The sequence below is a fragment of the Nasonia vitripennis genome, chromosome 2, assembly GCF_009193385.2.
Source record: "Nasonia vitripennis strain AsymCx chromosome 2, Nvit_psr_1.1, whole genome shotgun sequence".
Taxonomy (NCBI): domain Eukaryota; kingdom Metazoa; phylum Arthropoda; class Insecta; order Hymenoptera; family Pteromalidae; genus Nasonia; species Nasonia vitripennis.
The window spans coordinates 24,479,002-24,500,040 of record NC_045758.1 but is presented as its reverse complement, the minus strand read 5'-3'; the positions used below and the strand labels follow the sequence as shown (position 1 = coordinate 24,500,040).

Below are 21,039 nucleotides of genomic sequence, written 5' to 3'. Positions count from 1 at the left end.
GTGGAAACGTCGTCGAGGCGACGAAGGAGAAGGAGGAGAAGAGACGCGGTTCCTCGTCATAGACGTCATTCGTGCCATGTGTTTGCTCCCGGAGATAACGATCCGAGTTGCGAGAATGCCGCGGAGACGATGCGACCGCCGTCTTCGCGGCTGAAAGTTTGAAGTTGTGGACTTTTTGAGGTATGCTACGCGGGCTTTATTGGAAAGCTGACGAAATGCCTTGAAACAATTCACGAATAGTTTGGCATAACGTTTGAAATCATCATGGTTGCTATTTCCGACACGTTCGAGGGCGTTACTGTTTCATCGATCTTAAATTACAAGCTCGAATTCGATAATCTACTCACCACCATGAGTACTCAAGTACATTCTGTCATCGCCTTTCTTGAAGTCATCTTCTATCTGACGGAGCATCGCTTCGAGTAGCTCCGGTACAGTCATGGCTTCTTCAAGCACGTGATTTATGATCGCCTTGTAGACTCCCGTGTGCTGTTCTCCCTTATCCGGTGGTACATGCTTCACTTGAATCACCCTCATGCTTGCTAAATATTCCGCATGAGCTTGCAGCATATCGTGCACGTCGTAGAGCGTATAGGAGATGCCATCGTAGAGGTCACTAAGATCGGGGTCAGCGTGAAAAGTAGGACAAAAGGAACGGACAGCTACGTCACAGAGTTCTTCCGAGTTAAAGTAATTCCAGAAGTTTTGAAGGGTATTCTGGCTTTCTGGAACACTGTTGGGTGATAGTATAAAATGTATTACAGTGGAATGACGTGGATATTGATTCAATATTGTTCGCGTTGTTTAATTGATTTTTATTTTAATGTATTGAAAATAACTTTTCGAGGCGATGAGCAGTTGAAAAAGTAGTTGAAGGTTCTGCAGAGCACGTTTTGTCTTCAGAGATAGACTCGCAAGCTCGAAAGTTTTCAAGCCTCAAAATACAGCTTAATGGCACTCCGATGTTAATTAAATTACGAGGTAGTTCAGGGTTGTGGAAACCCGTGAGTAAAATGTACATATTAGGACCTTCGGCGAAAATAAAATTCGATTTTAATTAATTGTTAAATCCCATTGCTCGAACCGGTGTAGCGTTAATAAAATTTAAAGAAAAAAATCAACCATATTTTGAAGCATCTTTACCATCCGACGGAGCATCGTCTATGTAAATTCGATCCCTCCACTCCTCTCCTCTCTTTCTTAATCTCGAGTTTGCTCTACGCGCTGACCCGATGCGCGATTCCGTTGTAGCAATTTTTCCACTTTTTGACTTTTTCTCATCGCGCATTGACACCTCGGGCAACGTCAGAATTTCGCGATCGCGAGCAGTCGCTGCTTCGCTTTCTGCACTGCTCCGCCAGATTGACTCGAGTCGTGCCTCGTAGATAAGCCACTTGATCAGCGTGGCTTCTACGAGATGATCTGATAGGGACTTTGATTCTAAGGAGTTTGCGACAGATTGAATGGTACTTTGTGCGCACTGACGAACTCTTTGGAGAGAGCGCGATGGGCTGACTGTAGATGGGTAAATTAATATTGTTGATTAATTCTTATTATATCACTGATCTTGATCATCAATAGATGATATTTTTGATTGTTCAGAACAATTATATAATCATAAACTATTTGCAGTAAGTAAATCAACAGTGTATCGATACATGCGGTCAATGATTTACTATTGTTGACACGAATACGCGTTATCGACTATCGAGTCAAACACGCCTATGTTAATCATGTACCGTACTCTTACCTGCGAACGTAGAATTGCCAATGATTATTGATTGTGCAGTAGCAAGAATCGTTTCTTTGCTAATGTGATAAATCACCTTTCTGGATCCTTCTGCACAGGCTTCAGTTAAAATTGACGTATATTTTTCTTGACTCTTTGACGTCTCAACTAGCATAGTTACGACACAACGCCAGTTCTCATCGTTTACGTCGATGTCACGAACCAGCTCCTCAAAAGCTCTTAATCCAGTAGAGCTTTTTGAATTTTTCCTGGATAAGATAGACATATTCTCTCAATCGTTGAACGTCAGACTGTAACGTGTATTTTATAACCCCAAGCAAGATTTTGTTTATTCATTGTTTGTATACAAATGCCATAACCTTTAATCTGATACCGTCATTTAGAAAAAAAGATAGTGCTGCGATTCTTTTTGATTTAAAGTATTCTGATGATTTTACACATATATTTTTAAAGGTACATTATTTTGTTTAATTAATATTTGAAAAATTCTTTGGAATAGGAAAACATATTATTCATTCATCTATACCGCATTTAAAAAAGTCGGGCACGTTGAAAATCCAACCTTCAAAACGTTGAGAGGTAGCAGTACAGTATATGCTGAACCGCAAGCGCTTTGCAGCATTACCCAAATTAAAAGTAGTCGTACATCAACTCCGCAATATACAACCAAAAAGAAGCGAGAAAAATCGACAGAACGAAGAACAAAAGTGCAATTAGCCAAATTTCACGGAATGACGAACTCGTAGCTCGAATTTCGTTTTCGCTTGTGCAGCCACACAGCTATACACGACTATACGCACAAGTCAAAGAATCAAGCTAAAAATAAATACGAAAGGGAAAACAAAGAAAAGGGCCCGCGGAGTCTATGCGCACAATAAGAGAAAAGAAACGAAGCGGCTGCGGCCGGACCGACAAGTATACGCGCACACACAAATGAGCGCAGCTGAATTTCGCAGGTCCACTTTACAGCAGACCTCGTCGGTTTTGTATAAAAGGAAAGATTGCCAACGGATAAGAGTAAGCAAAGTGTACATCGGGTGGATAAAAAACGGGCCGCTTTTTCTCTACACTTACTGTAATGCATATACGCGAGGAAAAGTTTTTTCAGAGTTTCTTTACCGCGAGGTAGGTGCAAGTTTTTCCTTCAATTTTACGATTGCAGCAAGTTTTCACTTTTGCTCTCAACGATAGATAAGAGCTTGTTTTGATCGCGATGACGCTGGCTTAGAAAAATTTTAAGGGATGTCGCTGAGGTACGATCTGGCAAGCGCGTATATGGCTAAGTGATCGTAATTTTGTTGTTGGTTGTGTGTACAGTAAGTTTACTTTTGCCTCTCAAAGCGTAGCATATAGACTTTTCTTATTTTTCTCACCATATCTTACAGGCTCAAAGGCAATCAGTTAGAAATATCTATAGTCAAGCAAATTTAAGGCTTTCCTGACTTTGTAATTCGATCCAAACCCTGCTTGTTTACAGCTTGCAGAACGAATTTGAATTCCGACTTTGAGCTAATTCGCAAGCTACTGCATCAACTCTCGACAAAAAAATGAGGAGCGAACGACGTCCTTCGCGCTTTAGGAATCTGTTTGTCCGCGCACGGTAATAAGTAAGTACGTACGTGTAACGAATTCACGCCAAGTTTATCAGATGTAGGATGTAGCAAATGAGGATAAGGAGGAGAGAGGCGCAACTGGTTTGCCGAGTTTCAAAGTTTTCTGTGATTTTCGTAAACGTGTCACTCTCGAGAGGGATATGTAGGTCGGGGACGCGCGCTGAAATCTTTGAACTTATAATGTGCGAACAAAGTTTAGATGAATATGTGTACTTAATGTACGTGTACGTGATACATATATTTCAATCTTTTAATAATGAGACGGCGAAGTAGAGTAATTCATTTATCGGAAGATTTCTCATCAAGTATCAAGTATTTATAAAAATGTCATGAATTTTCGCAATACAATATTATTCCAGAACATAGAAGAATATTTATATCGTTATTATAAAAGGAGTTACACCTTTTCTAAGGGATACTTTGCTACAAAACTTTTGACCCAGCACTGTCATCAATCGTAAACTAACTTAGAGCACACGCGAGTTCGAATTTCCGTCGATGCACGACGGTCCTTATATACAGACAGGATGTGTAACGACAAAGGCTAAGCCCTCCCTGTACACTGTGGCGATATACGACAATTTTCAGTTTCACAGAGTCTATCCGTGGCTGCAACGACGACGACGTCGACGAAGCCACTGTACTTATCTGCGGGGTTCCCGCTGTTACAGCCAACGCCGCAGGACCGTAGGTTTCCGCCATAGCCTGTGGTAGTTCGTGAAACTGGCCTTGTGTGCATCGCTGTGGGGTATCCCATCGGTATCACGATGCTCCTCGAAATACAAGAACTTTATCATGTTTTTCATACGAGGGATTTAAAAAATTTGTATTTATGCGCAGCTTTAATTCAATGGGCTAGAATTATGAAAATTTAATGAAATCTCGGCAACATTTCCAGGTACAGTTGTATATTTTAATTACCATAATTTATTAGAGAGTAAACTTTATATTAACTCATTTAAACATGATTATGTAGGTAAATGTAATACGAAATTTTGAAAATTAATTCTACAATCCTGTCATTTACTTGAATTTTAGTAAAAATTTTGCTCATTAATAATATTTTTGAGATAAAATACGACCTAAAAAATATCTCCTCTTTCTCTCCCTCTCTCTTAGTCGTAAAACATTACCATAAAATTCAAAAAGCTCCAAAAGTTAATAAAGGTAAATTCAATTTTAATTTCACCTTTGTCCATATTCATCTCGCTCTAAATCCCTCTGTCTCACTCTGAGCTCCCATCCGGCGCGACCTGGCTGCAAACCCCTTTTTAATGCTCCAGTCTTGCGCTGGCCTCGAATGTCCTGCAGACTCCACTAAACTAAACAGCCATATCTGCGGCACAGGGGTAAAGAGGGGCAGGAGAGGGACGGCGAAGGGAAAGCTCGTTTCCTCTCTGCAAGCGCCACGTCTTTAACGCATTTGAGACTTCGAAGCACAGGACAAAGTCAGTTGACGATGTTCTGCTTCTCTCTTCCTCTGGTCGTTTCACCCTTTATCTCCTGCAAAAAGCTTCGGCGTATGCGGTTTTTTATTTTTAAAGACATTTACGTTTCACTTGAGCCATTTGCGAATTATCGAATCATCTACGAGTGAATATCGGAGATTCTTGACCTGATGGTTTTGATTAGTTTTGTTGGAATTTATTTACTTTTTGAGTTGCTTATAGCCTGAAGCTGGTCGTTTGGCTTGGTTTCTTTTAATTGAGTTGAAGCAGATCCTTCGCGTCGGAATTTCTCATTAGATATTCAATAATTAAAAAAGATGTGCCGACTATTGATTAGTTGTCAGCCCGCCGACTCTCTGTGTTGGTTGCGTCATCCGTGTTTACTTAATGAGCTTTACGCTTTTGTGGGAATATTATGAGCAAATTTACTGTTTAGTATTTCAAAGTTTTTATTATTATTTATTTAAATAAACAAGACTGTAATTAATTAAAAACGAAATAACGATGTAAGCACTTTTTTCAATATTTTTTTTAAACACATGTTTAAGTTGAAGAATTAGTTATTTATATGCTAGCTTACATTAATCACATATTTTTCCCTCTGCATACAATAATTTTGAGACATTCTCAATCCCACGGATTATCGTTTTCTGAAATTTCCTGAGAGAGAAAGCAAGAAAAATCGGCGTTTTATCAATATAAATGAACAAGAGTCTCCGCAAATATACAGTACCAAACGTTTTCTTGGCATTTTCCAGGATTGCAGTCGATGCCTTTGTTGGTACTACGTCATAGAAGTCCTCGTTTTTCGATCAAGTGGCGCGGGAGCGCCACGAAGGCGAGTTTGAGAAGCAGACGACGCCTCGGCGCCCGTGACACTATTTACTTCTATATTGGTCTCTCGAATTTTCAATTAAGGAAATAAATTATTTATCATTCATGTAACCAGCTAATTTTGATAAATGTTTATACTGGTATGCCAAACTATGATTTTAAACCAAAATATCAGCAATAAACCAGCTTTAACATAATAAACAAGTATGCAGGTGAACAAAAATGCTGAAATCACTTGCTTAATTTTTCTTCAGCCCAAAAAGTGGTAAGACCGTTAAGTTAGCTGCGTGCAGTTTGACCGAGTGGTTAGACTGTGAAGTTGGCCGCACAAGCTATTGAGCCTACATTGTCTGCTCCTCTGCTTAAATTATAAATGTGTGCTCCGTAGTATTCGGTGTTTTGGTGTAAAAATCTTTCAAGGAAGGTGTCTAGATAAATAGGGTAGCTGATGACGACGTCTAGGTGGTGCGCTCCGTGATTTTTGGTGTTTAGATAAATAAATCATACGAGGACGGCATCTAGGTGTACAGGGCGGCCGATGGCGAGGTCTAGGTAGTTCGCACCGTGGTTTTTGGTGTCTAGGTGTTGAAATAATTCGAGGGCGGTACCTAGGTGTACAGGGTGGCCGATGACGAGGTCTAGGTAGATCGCTCCGTGGCTTTTGGTGTTGAAATAATTCGAGGGCGGTGTCTAGGTGTACAGGGTGGCCGATGACGAGTTCTAGGTAGTTCGCTCCGTGGTTTTTGGTGTCTAGGTGTAAAAATCATTTGAACGCGGTGTCCAGGTGTACAGGGTGGCCGATGACGAGGTCTAGGTCGTGCGCTCCGTGGCTTTTGGTGTTGAAATAATTCGAGGGCGGTGTCTAGGTGTACAGGGTGGCCGATGACGAGGTCTAGGTAGTTTGCTCCGTTGTTTTTGGTGTCTAGGTGTAAAAATCACTTGAACGCGGTGTCCAGGTGTACAGGGTGGCCGATGACGAGGTCTAGGTCGTGCGCTTCGTGGTTTTTGGTGTCTAGGTAAATAAATCATACGATGACGGCGTCTAGGTGTACAGGGTGTCCGATAACGAGGTCTGGATAGTTCGCGCCGTGGGTTTTGGTGTCTTGACGTAGAAATAATTCAAGGGTGGTGTATATCAACAATCAGTGATCTCATGTTAGTGATAAAAATGTTACAAAAAAGCTTTGATCTAAAGGTGCTAAATATGCTTATATTTTATTTCTACGACGTCGAATATGAAATACTCAAAAAAATTTACTAAAAAGGATTGAAATCTCTAAAAAAAATAACTTTTAAAAAAGTAAAAAGTTAGGCAAGTTTAATATATTTCGCAACAAAATTACAGATTGAAAAGTACTAAGATCAATCAAACAAAGTCAAGTTTATTATATTTAATCGTGATGAAGCAAGGAACAACTCTCAAGATAATTACTACGTAACTTACCATGCCCGTTTCATTGTACTTATGGTGTTTGTATGACGTTCTAATACATAAAAGGAAATTTTAGTTGTTCACCAATAAACAAAATTAAACGGGCATGGCAAGTTACGTAGTAATTATCTTGAGAGTTGTTCCTTGCTTCATCACGATTAAATATAATAAACTTGACTTTGTTTGATTGATCTTAGTACTTTTCAATCTGTAATTTTGTTGCGAAATATATTAAACTTGCCTAACTTTTTACTTTTTTAAAAGTTATTTTTTTTATACATAGTTTTCTTGCTTGTTGCATATGTTGTCAGTGACGCTATTGTTTTTTATTATTCTTTCCAAAAAACGTGACTCATCTTCCGCCTTGCTTTTCGACACTCCATCTACGTCCACGAAATTTTGATAATAGTGGTCATTGTTCACATAAAGCATGATGTTGATGTCCCTAGTGCGTCATTATCATAGACCGAATTCTTGTCCTTTCTACCTTTCTTGCATAATATACATATGATCGCAAACTGATATATTAATGGGAGTAAGGAAGTATCCCCCGGATAACCCTTCGAGCGCTATGCTCGTAGTATAATAAGCATCCGGACGATTGAACGGTAGATGAGAACCACAGTTCGTGTTATCGACCAGGATTATAGATCAGAGAGCGAATAACTCCGTCCGTGCAGTGGAGCTCTTTATATGCCCGGGGCTACCCCACTCTCCAATACTTTATACTCGCATGACATCTACCTACGCTTAGGTAGACTATTACATTGTTGATGCTAGTGCCGCATGGTCGGTAACTTGCCAATGCCGATTTGAACTCGAGCAGGGAAAAATCAGGCCATTTTTCTCCGCTGTAAGCTTCGACGCTCTCGACTCCGACTCGTGCTGAACACCTCACCCTCACTTGAGATAGCCTATTTTCTGATTCTCTTGATGCACAATGTACTAATTTGCATGTTGTATAGTATTAGTATTTTGAAGTTACTGAAATATTTCTATGTTGTTATACTTTAAATATGTTAATTTTATTGGCGAGAAAACAAAAAGGAAACGCACGAATAACATTTTGCATGAATAATAAAAGCTGAAATGAAAAGAGAATAAACCAGTCAATGCACATACAGTAGTACATAATTAACCAGCTACCCGCGTACTAATTACTTATCAATCGATGTTGTATTTATCATACATCCTCAGTGCGTGAATAGTACAGATATACGACCGACGAGTATACATATAATACGCGTAGCATTCGCACGTATACGGCAAAACGAACGGCTATAGCAGAGTACAATGGGCGATTTAATTAAAACCCTTGATATTGATTGTTGCGAATATTTGGTTTACGCCTTTGTAGGTTTTAATTTCTTGAAATCGGCGAATCCTGCATCGGCATCTTTTTTTCTCTTTGTGCAAGTCCGTGAAAAAAAGCGAGTAGGCACCTTGTTGGGCGCGTTCTGAAAATAGAGGCTCTATCTTTTGTGAAAGGGCACGGTGGCAGAGAATCCAATCAACAATATAAAACCGTTAGAAGGCCCTTTAAAGCTTTGGCGAATACATTCAAAGTTATTCCCGCTGATTAGATTTGTTTTTGAGGTTTGGACGTTCAAAGGGGCTTTGAAGTCGTTGATGATTGTTTGAGTACAGTATCTCATTTTTTAAAACAATTTTTAATATTCATACTGTACTCAATCATCTCTTGCTCAAAATTAATGGAGATTAAAAAATAAATGGAAATATTTTCTGTACTTGTTCCAACTCATTAAGTCTCAAAATAAAAATTTCAGGCTCTTCAAACCACTCTCACCACTTCTCACCACTGGTATCATACCACTCTGCTTCTTGAAGGATGATCAGTTACCTGAACTAAAATAAAACATCTCCCCATCCGTCTTCTTACTTGCGCCTTTAAGCCGTAAATAAAAGAAATCACACAATGAAATCGCGTCGAAAAAGACTGAAAATCCTTGCGCGGGAGATCTACGCGATTTAACGTCTTTTAAAAGCGCATCCATTCAAGTTCTCTGTACAAGCACGTCAAGACAATCGCAGCGCAGTGCGGCTTTATTTTCTCCGTGTAATAAGGACGAGTGTTCTAGCGCCCCGGTAGATATAGTCAATGGCTCCATTTGGCGGGATTAGAAGCCAAGAGGTGGGAGAAACGGAGGGTGCATGAGCGAGAGACAGAGATATCGGCATACTTGCGAAAACGACGCCGATATTCCTCACCCCTACATTTTCACTGCGGATAACGATGATTTAAATGGTAGGACGATTATATGCAATTAACTGTTGAAAAAATGAGAGTGTTCATTCTCATTTTCAAAAACAGCCCTATTATATGGAGTATAACGTTCTGGACACTCTAATACGCCGGTGTTGTCATTCAAGCCTCTAAAATTTAATCTATGCAAAAAACTCTCCATTTACATGCATCTCCGATATTCTACACCCTTTAAATGATTCCTGCGTTACGCATGCATACACTGAAAAAAACTTAGCCATTTTAACTAAAATCGCACCAGTAATCCGTCATTGTACGAAGATTCGCCAAAAGTACCGTAGAGTTCAGTAGTTTTAAAGAATCAGTTCGGTCGTTTTTGCTGGTGTCCCGCGTAAGCGACCAATTTTACGAGTCGCGACTCGCCAAAACTATCAGTGGCACACCGCTGTTCTTACTGAACAGTCGTTACGGTGGCAAAACGGTTAAAACTACCGGACTTTACAGCAGAAATGACTGTATTTTTTTTTCAGTGTAAGGTGGTCGGACGTACGTTTACGATGGCTAGAGCTTCGGCACTATTTTAGCGCTATTCCAGGAGACGATGACAGGTCATAGCGATGACCAAGCAGGCGCCTTGATGGACCATTGGTGGTCGTAAAATCGCGTCCCGAAACGGCTGACTTATCGATTTTGTCTTAGCGCAAGCCCCTACAGTCTAGTCTATCTTGATACACTTACTCCACAACGTTTAAGTGCAGCCCTTTGAGATAGCTCAGAAATTCTCTGTGTCATCAGCCAACTTCATCATACGCTCTCCATTCAAAATTCAAACTGCGTCCGAATATTCGGTAAAATCCCGTGATAACTTCACGTGTCTTCGAAGCAAAGCATACAATCCCTCAGGCCAAACGAATTCAATATCGGCCCGCGGACACGCATAAGCCGTATAAGCGCCAAACTCGCTTCCGAAAAACGAAACGTTCGCGTTTCTCCCCGCACGGCCTAACAAGACCGCCGCACGTCAGTCTGTAACCCAGGCCTGACGCGATATACGATGCCTGTTTCAGATGCAGGCAGCGAGTCGCGGGAGACGAACGACGACGCCGGCTCCTACACTCTCGCGCGTTATATTATCGGAATCGGATTTTATGCGACACTGAGCAGCCAGCGGTATACCAGCCGCACGTGCGACTGTACCTATCGCTCTCGCTCGCTCCTTCGCTCCGTACCTCTTGAATACGTATTTCAGAGAGGTATTATTCTTCAAAATCTGAACGCGATAAGTATTAATTCCGCGGAATGCGTCTTCCCATCGGAATTTGAATTTTCCTATGGATTTTCGACAAAGCTGCAGCGCGATTACAATAAAGCCGAAAATCCTGAACAATCAGAAAGCCGCGCGCGCTCGGCATATTGTCGATTCGTTAATTTCCAGGTCGAAAACGTTCGCCCCATGCGTGCAGCCGTTTATTCGACCACATTTTTCGGCGCTTTATAACCCAGTTGCGCAGGCGGCGCGTGCGCGCTCTATTTATCCATTGTTACATCATTTAGCCGCGTATCGAGTTTTCGCGAGACCGGCGAGTGTGCAATTGCTGTTGCGCGTCGACGTGCGCCGAAATTATTGCCCGCCGGGGTTTCGCAAGCACGCATGTGTATGTGTGTATACAGGACAGCTCTCTGTGTCTCCACATTAGCGAGCGCGAGCGAGCTTGCGCGGATGTCGGAAAATGCGCGCAGTAAATATTCGAGCGAGCCGCGTAAAATGCGAGCGTAGGTAAATAAGAGAGCGAAAGCGTTTGGAAAATGTACATACAAAGAGCGAGTGCCGTGCAGTATGTGCGTGTGTGTGTGTGTATTGAGAGGACGAGGGCGAGGATATATAGAGCCAGTGATTTTACCGTCTGCTTTCGAGAGAGATTAGTCCAAGGAATTTACTTTCCACGCTGGAAATAAAAGGGACGAAAGCTGAGAGAAATATTTTCGCGCGCGCTAGCTCGGATCGTGTTTATCGTGCTTATGTAACGAAGAGAAGTTGTCGGAAGCCGCTCGACGTGTATGTGCTCAGGAGCATACGAGAAAGTACAATGTTCTGCATTCGACTGCAGCTACTACTCTTTTTTTACGGAAAAAATGTATGCGCAAGGAAGTTACATTAAATTTTCAAGCGAACGAATAAATCACAGCTCTCGATGAAAAGGCAGTTACCAAACCATCGCTGATCCTTGCACGTTTGTCTCCCAGTCGATTTGCACATTGCTGCTCTCCATCTCTTCCTCGGGCAACTCAATACCCAAAGCGCTGACTCGTTCTCGGCGGGCGGCCCGGAAGGCCTCCGATATCTCGAGTGCCAGCGGAACGCATACAGTTAGTAGTAAAAGTCGTCGAGTCGGCCTACACGCCGGGAAGCAGTGCGGGGCCATTTGTAAGCTAGCTTCCCTCGCTAGAGTGAGAAGGGGAGAGAAAGCTGGATGGCAGATTGCCTCGGCCGGATACGAGCTGCGGCTTACCTTCGCGGGTGCAATTGAGCGCGGCCAATGGAGAGCGAGGGAGAAGTTGGCCTGTCGCCTATATGTGCAGTACGTCGCTTTGGGAGCAGATTGCGAGGAAAATGAGTGGAGAGAACTGTATGCTGGCGATATGCTGGGACTATGGTTTCGATACTTTTGGAATCGTGTGCGTGTTGCTTTGGGATGTTTGAGATACTGAGATTGGGTACTGACAATGTTGCTTCTTCTTTTTGTTGTTTGTTAAATTGTCTGTTATTTTGAGTGATATTTAATGACTTTACTGTGCAAGGAGCAATTTGCAGAATGTTATTTTCTTTAGCTGGGTTGAGCTCCTACTAATACTTAAGTATGCATGGACTTTGTACATTGAAAAAAAGCATTTATTCAGAAAAATCCTCTATTTAAGCTCGCATCAACATTATAAAAACATTCATTTTTAAATCCCGGATGATGGACATAAAGCTGACTCCACAGGCTCCACTTCATCGAAGCATTCGCGCAAACAGAGTGCTCCGATCTCGTTAAAGCCAAATTCGCTTTTGCGCCGCTTTCATATTCGCATTTTACATCGACGTCTCATTTTTTTACACATTTTCCATCGATGTAATCACCACGTACAGAATCCCCAACGGAAATCCTGTTGCAGTTATAACATTAATTTTTAATTACATCACGCGAGTCTAATTAAAAAGCAATAAGCGCGTGCATCGCAGCGAATAAAAACCAACGCTCTCCCATACATATCTCGTGAGGTCAGGTGAGGTCGAAGTCGCGAGCGATGCGTACCGCGATGACGAAGTCGAGGCACAATACGATTGTCGCGTAACGATCCTCCGCGATCGAGTTATACAACTGCCACGGAGCAAACGTAATTTACCAGTTTCCGCTCCCCCTTTTTATTGGCTTTCAATTTAGCCGCCGCGCGCGCACTGATTTAACGCTCGAGCTCACAAGCGCGAGACTCGTAACGCACCTCTTTCTCTCTTTCTACACTCCGGAGGCGTGTAGCGAAGAAAAAAAAACAGGAGCGAGGCGAGAAGGGAGTGTTCGCACAAAGAGAAGTCGTCGATCCCGAGAGGATTGAACTTTTTGTCGGTTCGCGCGCGCTCGCGCGAAGGTACTCGAGACGCGTCGAGCGGCTCACGCCTCCGTAAAATGGCTCTAATTAACGAAAAGCGCCGGCAGAGCTATCGGAATTAATTATCGCATTCCTGCGCGCTTTAGCTCGGCTGTCTCCAGCCAGCTCGGAATCTCCCTTCGATGTTGTCGGCGCTGCTGTGTGCCCACCTGTGCCTCTCGGAACGCTGCCAGTGTTTTTTGCGCTTTGTTTTTCCTCCCGCAGCGCCTCTATGAATATGCAGCGTGTAAATTGAAGGCGCCGCTGCGGTGTGTAGCAGCAGCTCGCGCTTCAATATCGTAAAACAGACTGCGTTATGCCCATATAAATATACACACGCGCGCAAGAGGGGAACAGAGTGCGTATACGCATTTTTGGCCGTCTATGTACCGCGTCGGTTTCATAGGCAGGTGGCTCTTTACTTTTGAACCGAGGGTGAAAAAAAAACACGCTTTTATTGCGCGATGCTTCGAGTCACGATAGAGAGGATAGGAAATTTCAGCCAGCCGTCCGCGAGAGCTGTTATATTACGCGTGCTGGCGTTCGACGCGCAATAAAACTCGTATCGTGGATCGTAAAACGAGACTTTTAATTTATGGCTATCGTGTTATTGAAAAAATACGCGTTTAGATTTTTTTTTCGAGGCTGTGCTGTACAATGGGTCTGTTGACAAAATTAATCCGCGACGGTGTATACGTGACCATGACTGGTTTCTTTTATCAAGCGCTTTTGAGAAAGTTTGGAGCCGAGTTGATGATTAGATAAACTCGCACCGAATGTAAATTGTATACTCAAAGGCTAATTAATTACTCGGATAAGAGAAGGAAAGACTCGCAATGATTCGAATAACCACAGATAAGGCGAACCCTTTGCAGATAGCGAGAGCTCGAGTTGTCTCTTGGAAAGCGCCAGAAGCTGTCTCCAGTCCCTCGCGAGGAGGCTTTTCTTGCGTCGGTGCGCGTCTCTACGTATAGCTCAGGCTGCAAGATGTACGCCCACCTGAGACGCCTGATGCACGTCGTGCCCCGGCGGCGTGTTATCGCGTGCAGTGGTTAGCAAGCGAGCTTGTGTCACACGCCCGCGCAAATATATAGAGCTTGTTTGCATGGTAAACTTTTGCCTTTTCCGGGATCCCACATTGTTTCACTGCCGCAGAGGTTATTGTTTTTGTCGCGAAGACGATCGGTTATCTATACGTAGTCTCTCTTTCATCCTCATTTAGTTAGTGGAGGATTTAAGATGATGATCGCTATTTTTGAAAATGTCGTCAGTGATGAATTTTATTTATTTTTATGGCTTGAAGCTGAGTTTATACGTCGTGCAATTAATTTGCTTTAGAATTTTAATAAGGAAACGAAGTTAGCTTTTGAATTACTTTTAATTAAAAATGAAGTACGATAAAAATCATACTCGGAAGCTGAACGAATTAATTTTATAATTAATCGTATTTAGTTTTAACATCCTGCACATTTAAGACCAGAGTATTTACAGTCAATCCACAAAACAAGCAGCGAAAACAGCCTTGCAGTTCTATCCCGAAAGCAATCACGGCGTAATCAGGCGCGACAAACGCTCATTTGTCCGCCGACGCAAATTTCACTTATAAATTACTCCTATAATCTAATCTGGCCACTGCCTCCTCCTCTTTCTGCTCATTTTCTCTCCGACTAGCATTAATAAATTTTATTTCCCCGCGCGTATAGCTGCGCTCTCCCCCCTCCTCTTGCGCTATCTCCATTATTCCAGTTTCCCGTATTCCTCCCTCTCTTTCACGCACTCCGTATACCCGATAACGAAGCGACAACTGCGCGCATTTGCGTTCGTTTGGCGCACGTGCGCGCTCGCATCTGCCCGTGCAGCCTTTTAGAGCCCAGCCAGCGCCCGCGTACACCGTATCAAGCCGCGAGAGAGATAAATTGCGGAAAAGGTGCTCCAACGTTGCGCCCCCGTTGGCTCTGAAAAGCTTATTCCTATATACGAAGCCAGCGGCTGCTGTGCATACTTTGCGGTGGAGCGAGAGAGAGAGAGAGAGAGAGAGAGAGAGAGAGAGAGAGGGCAAACTCTCGCGCCGCTGGTTAGGGGTCTTATTTTCTCGGTTCTCTCTCTGTTGCAGCGAACATAATTACGCTGCTTCAACTACTCGTTCAACTGGCTCGCGTAATGACGGAGGCTGGGATGAATTTTCGTAATCCGGCGTGTTTAGCATCGTCGAATTTAGTCATTTTTGCATGTGGAATTGATGGATTTTTTTCACGTTTAATCGATGCTTAATCGGTACAATATGTGCGGTTATACTAAAGGGGATCAGTCGAAACAACTGCCCAAAAAGCGAGATCTTCCGAGGCCAAGGGCTTCGAAGGCCATTACTTCGGCGTTTATTGGTCTGAGTCCAGTGCTAAGTTCTGTATTAATGTCCATACTTCTTCCCAATAGACCAGAATTGGGCCAGGTGATTCCTAGCAAGGGATCTGCCGTTCCGTTGGGGGTTGGATTTCTTATGTTGAAAAATGAAAGTTGGAGCGTTCGTTAAGTTCAAGTGTGATAAAGGAGATGATATTGAATAAAAATAGATGCTTTACTCACCCGTATTTCACGAAATTCGTTACAAATCTAACCAATCTTCTGCTCGTTTTTTCAATGGCTGGGTCACTCGGCAGTCCAACTTCAGAAAAGTAGAATAAGTAAGCTAGATCATCGGCATGACCAGCACTGAAAAAAGATGAAATGTCAACAATTTTATCATTCTTTTGATATTATTTAACTGAACGACGTATTCACCGGTAATATTCAAGTGGTTTTTGTCGGCTATAAATCCAGGGTATTCAGAGCTATCTTGAGAAAATCTGTAGTAGTAGATCGGATGTCTATTATGAGTTCGCAATAGTTGTTGCTTTGTATCGATTCCAGTGATGAATGCTAAGTCGGTAACTGTCTGAAATACAAAAAAATCAAGGTATTCAACAATAGTTATCAACGTACGTTTTAGCAGTATAAACCAAATTTTAAAAAGAATGAACGACGAATATGTATACAATAAATTTACCTGTATTAACTGCTTGGCAATAACTTTTGGTAGTGCAGAAAATGAACCTGCATATATCAACTTCTGTAGTATGGGACTAACAAATGGAATGGAAGCGTTAGCTATGGAGTCCAAAGCATTATTAACCCACAGAGGAATATCAGTTGTAAATAAAATTGTATTTAGAAATAATTTAAATAAGTTCAGAATAGGCATATAGTATATCATTTATTTTTTCAAGACAAGCAATGTATTATCCGAAGAAAAATATACAACTTACTTTCAGAAATTGCCTTTGCTTCAACGTTTACGAAACCCATCATGTGCGGACCTTTATTATATTTACCAGAGTTGTATTTATCAACTGGACATTTAGATAGAAACTTTTCTTGTCCTATAGCAGCCAACCAGGATTCGATAACAGGACGGAATGGCAACTTGAAGAAATTTTAACAATCGATGCTTTGATTAAATCATTGTGGAATATTCAAGAAACAAATTTTCATAACATATAAATTAATTTTTTAATTACCAATTTCATTTCATGAGCTTTCTCAAGAATGTCTGCTGCTGGAAGTTTGTAAAGACTTTCTAATACTTTATCTTTATTTTTAGTAGTAATTCCTAATTTTGAAGCAAGCTCAAAGGCTTTCTTTTCTCCTTCGTGTCTCGACTGAAGTCCCCATACAATACAGAGCGGCGATCCGCTCATCGCTATGGATTGCTTAAAGAATCCTGGAAATAAAATAAATAATTATTTGGTAATGGGACTTCATCTTAAGCAATTTGTTTACTTATAGTTGAAAATGATACATCAATATTTATACTCCTTGATGATTTTTAAAATAGCATAAAATAATAAGTCAAATGTAAAATAATTTTAATAATAATAATAATCAGTGAATGTAATGTAACTATGATTATTTATGTGCCTGCAGACACATCTGACAAAACATGAAAATCAACAGCTACGGATCCAGCACTTTGACCAATAATCGTTATTTTATTGGGATCTCCGCCAAATTTCTGAATGTTGTTGACCCATTTTAAAGCCAAATTTTGATCCTTGAGACCGGCATCTCCAAGAGCATTTTTATTATTTAAAGTAAGAAATCCTAAAATTTATACAAATATAAAAATTGAAAAATTAGCAATAAATAATAAATAAAATGAGTATTATACCAAGTGGTCCAAGTCGATAGTTAAAAGTAACTAGAAGTACGTCATGTTCAATGATGAAGTCCGGTCCGTATGTATGCGCATTTCCAGAACCTCCAAGAAATCCTCCTCCATGTATCCAAAATAAAACAGCTTTTAAATCGGATTGCTTCACGTTCGACAAGTCAGTCTACAATGTATTATTTATTTAATAATTAATTATTTCTTATAGCAGTAATTAATGAGTGATATATTCAATTCTTATTACCAATGGAGTGTGGATATTCAAAAATAAACAATCTTCTGCTCCAATATGACTATCGTTCGATATTAAATATTGAGGACAAACATTTCCTTCTTGAACAGCATCTAATACATCGGTCCATTTTTCTTTCTTAACAGGGGGCTGAAAATTAAAAAAAAGATTGTTTTATGATTTATTTTTATTAAAAAAAGATGATATATAATAAACGTATTATTATAATAAATAAAATATAAGTTTTATCATAGTAAGAACAGACAGTACCTTGAAGCGAAGTTCTCCGACTGGAGGTTCTGCATAAGGGATCCCACTGAATGATGCATAGTTTACTTTTTGTCTCATGGTTGACAAAATTTTACCACGTACTGGGCCATCTTCAGTTTGTACAACGGATGTATACGTTGTTGCTTCCGTTAAAGTTCCAATAATAAGCAGAAACGCGATAATATATGCCACCGAAGGCATTATTGTTGTGATGAAGAGTCTTTGGGGAGATAATTATCAAAGAAATAAAGTAAAAAATGACAGTCGTACAATTTATTAACTAAAGATACAATTTATACCTATTTATACAAATCTTATTTAAATTTCTAAGTCAAGTACGCTCACTTTGCTAGAAAATCTGTTTTGATAACCATCAAAGACTGCACGATTTTTAAGCAAGAGAGTCGAATAAAATCTTTCAAGTTTATCTCGGTATGTACATACATTATCTATTTGATCAGATTTTATGCGATTAGTCATTTTATAATATCCGCAAGCGAAAAACAATGTAAATGTTTGATTCGACTGCGTATCTTTGTGAAAAGACGTGGATTTTTTTTATTATAATTTAGTAGTTAAGGAGCGTCGTATGCGTAATATTAAAAATAACGCGAACTTTTTATATGTTTTATTTTGTATGCTATCTAATTTACGTCTATTGGATAATTTCAAACTCAAGCTTTTAAAAGAATATCTTTTAAAATAAAAACTAGTTTAATAGTACATTAAATTAACACTATACGAAATTGTCGAGGTATCGATAAATGGTATGTACGCGCGCACTGTCGAAAAAAGATTATGCTTGACCGCACTGTATATTTGTATAGAATGTATATTGCACTGAGAGTAGCATAATATTTTTTTAACTCTCAGTACAATAATTATGCGACCAAGTTTTTTTCAGAATAAATAAAGTAGTACTTACGTGAAGAATTTAAAAAAAAAACATCGGTAATTTTATTAACATAAATTCTTATGAATATGTTTTGAATAAAATTTTCATAATATTATTATGCTTTTAAAGTGAAATATTCTTTTAAGTACAATTGAGACGGTATTATTCAATATTTGAGGAAAAAAGCACCTGATGATTTGTACACTATATATCATCATAGTTGAACGTTATGAAAAGTTTATATAGAAGTATGAATGACTTGCCAAGATTATCAAATTTTCTGCCTCGATTAACTCTTTATTTAGTACAAACTTCCAGACGATGTTTGCATATTTATATAATTAATAATTCTATTACTGTTATTTCCATAAATAATAACCGCTTTTTGATATATTTTACGATTGTAATATTCGTCCTGATATAAAAAGTTTCTTAAATAGTATTACTAATTTTATATGAATTCATTTACGGTTGTATTTATATTTCAAGACAAAATACTTTTTCAAATGATACGTGACTGTATTCATTCACGCATTTTTCTTTTTTTGTCTCAGATATATTGTCTTTTATTTTAAGACTGTATCTTGCAATTTTTACACGTTTTCATTACTTTTCCTGCTTGTAGATACAAAAGGTATGGTTCGATGTATAACAAATTTTACAAAAAAATACAATTAACTTTCTTCAATTAAATTTTCAGTAATATAGCGATTGCATTTGTCAACAACGAAAAATTATTTTGTATACAATTTAAATATCAGATAATAAATGATCGTTAATTGCAAAAAAAAATTTGATCTTTTTACCTCAGCGGATTACAAGGAACTAAAGCAAATAACTTTATAAAACAAAATCAAAATGTTGATCAAATATGATAGACTTACGATAAATTGAAGATCTTTACTGTATATGTACTAGTTTTATACAACTGACGATAAAACACAATTCATACTTATTTATATAGCGTCTGCTTTCACCTTATGAAGCGCACGTTGGCAGTACGATAATGTCTAAATCGTGCATTTAGATCACGTTTGAAAATGCTTGCATTGAAAGATGCTTTTTTCTATAGTCTAATAAAAAAAGAACATTGCATTTTTTTACATTTTTAAATATTTTACATATTAAATGATTATCATTCTTTTATGAATAACGTTTAAAATGCATAGATAATATTAAATACTTATATGTATATATATTCGTACGAATGACAATTATTTCAAACCAGTAATTGAAAGTATACATAAGTACTAGGATTCCTTATATTCCGATGTTTTGAACAATAGGTGGGTGATTTTTCCAGAACTTTTGTGCATGACGAATCCAGAAAAATATTGACTTATTTATTTTATAGCCGTCAACTGTATCCTTATTGCGTGAGTAAAAATAACAAACATATAGTGATTCAGAATGCTACGTGTGATTGCATAACGAATTATGTAAATCCAGTACAAATTTTGCTTATAAATAAACTCAGTTGTATATATATAGTACTTAAATTTAATAAATAAATGCAGAAAGTTTTTCATGTTAAAGATCGAAAAGTATAGAATTCTATTAACTTTTTGTTGTTTTAGAGTACAATTTGTAGTTACTAAGTAGCAGTTTTGTAACTGCAAACTTCTGTCGTCTGGTATAACGTTCGGGGCATATATAACCATCGGCACGTATGGATTTATATATTACGGAAGCGGCTCTTTATTAGCAGTACTATTTTTAAGTCGCGACGCTGCTATTGTACATTTTTTGTAAACTTATAAATACCTGGTGATGATATCGTGATGATCTCTCTATAGTACCGGTAATGCTTCCTTATATGCAGGAATATTGAATAAGTTGTATTTCAATGATTTGAGTTACAAAGGTTTACTTATGTAAGTTACGAACGTTTAATTTAACGGTATTGTTGCAATGTATGCAAGTCATGACTGGTAGCTCTGTCAACCGCCCGGAGCGTCGCAAAACAGCTCAGTCGTACTTCTCAAATCCGACTACAGCTTATCGAATCCAACGTGTACTTATGTTGACTCCGTACTGCTGCGCTTCATTTTTGTAGTCATCAATTTTCACTTGTTTACACAATCTTGTCAAGGCGCAACAGCATCGATCAACAGAGCTTAGTTATAATTCTCTTTGTATCACCTGCATGTGAATTTGACTTTCAAGTCTGGTGATTTGCAATATATTTGCACTCTATTTTCAATTATCATAAATCGGATACTATTCGAAAAACAGCTCTTACATATTTGAGTTTTCTCGAACAATAAAGTATTTTCTCTAATCACCGCGATTCTCATAATTATTTAGTGCAAATTTTGTTCTTTACTTCTATAAGAACTTTTCCAATAGTAATACTTTTACCTCCCTGAGTTTAAAAAAAATATCTGTAAGGCCGCATGGCTGGATATGAGTGTGCTTATGTCTATTGAAATATTAGTCAAGATAATCTCATTAGAAAGAAACGTCGAGATAAGATGACATGGAAGTATTCTTAAAAAAGTTCGAGGCCT

At 39.3% G+C, this 21,039-nt stretch overlaps 1 protein-coding gene across 6 annotated transcripts; it reads right to left on the bottom strand.

Annotated features, from left to right (window-relative positions):
• Nucleotides 1-15,159: 15,159 nt before the first annotated feature.
• LOC107980480 (esterase B1-like) lies at nucleotides 15,160-20,542 on the bottom strand. 6 transcript variants are annotated; one of them, XM_031924493.2, is made up of 10 exons: nucleotides 20,417-20,542; nucleotides 20,294-20,340; nucleotides 17,635-17,854; nucleotides 17,377-17,514; nucleotides 17,133-17,298; nucleotides 16,483-17,065; nucleotides 16,231-16,387; nucleotides 15,972-16,018; nucleotides 15,707-15,860; nucleotides 15,523-15,637 (listed from the first exon to the last, which is right to left on the bottom strand). In XM_031924493.2, exons 3-6 carry the CDS (start codon nucleotides 17,833-17,835, stop codon nucleotides 16,875-16,877), a joined length of 696 nt encoding a protein of 231 aa, XP_031780353.1. In that variant the 5' UTR covers nucleotides 17,836-17,854; nucleotides 20,294-20,340; nucleotides 20,417-20,542; the 3' UTR covers nucleotides 15,523-15,637; nucleotides 15,707-15,860; nucleotides 15,972-16,018; nucleotides 16,231-16,387; nucleotides 16,483-16,874. The 6 variants fall into 6 exon arrangements, with proteins under 6 accessions (XP_031780352.1, XP_031780351.1, XP_032453571.1 ...); XM_016987317.3 differs by having other exon boundaries at nucleotides 20,294-20,542; XM_031924494.2 differs by lacking the exons at nucleotides 20,294-20,340; nucleotides 20,417-20,542 and adding an exon at nucleotides 19,414-19,645.
• Nucleotides 20,543-21,039: the final 497 nt, after the last annotated feature.

Excerpts from the sequence above, each read along its gene's own strand:
- LOC107980480 (XM_031924491.2), bottom strand. The coding sequence starts at position 16,662 with ATGAGCGGATCGCCGCTCTGTATTGTATGGGGACTTCAGTCGAGACAC. Across the intron at positions 16,388-16,482 it reads AAGCTCATGAAATGAAATTG|TTGCCATTCCGTCCTGTTAT; the intron begins GTAATTAAAAAA and ends AATTTCTTCAAG. Across the intron at positions 16,073-16,230 it reads AGCAAAGGCAATTTCTGAAA|CTAACGCTTCCATTCCATTT; the intron begins GTAAGTTGTATA and ends TGGACTCCATAG.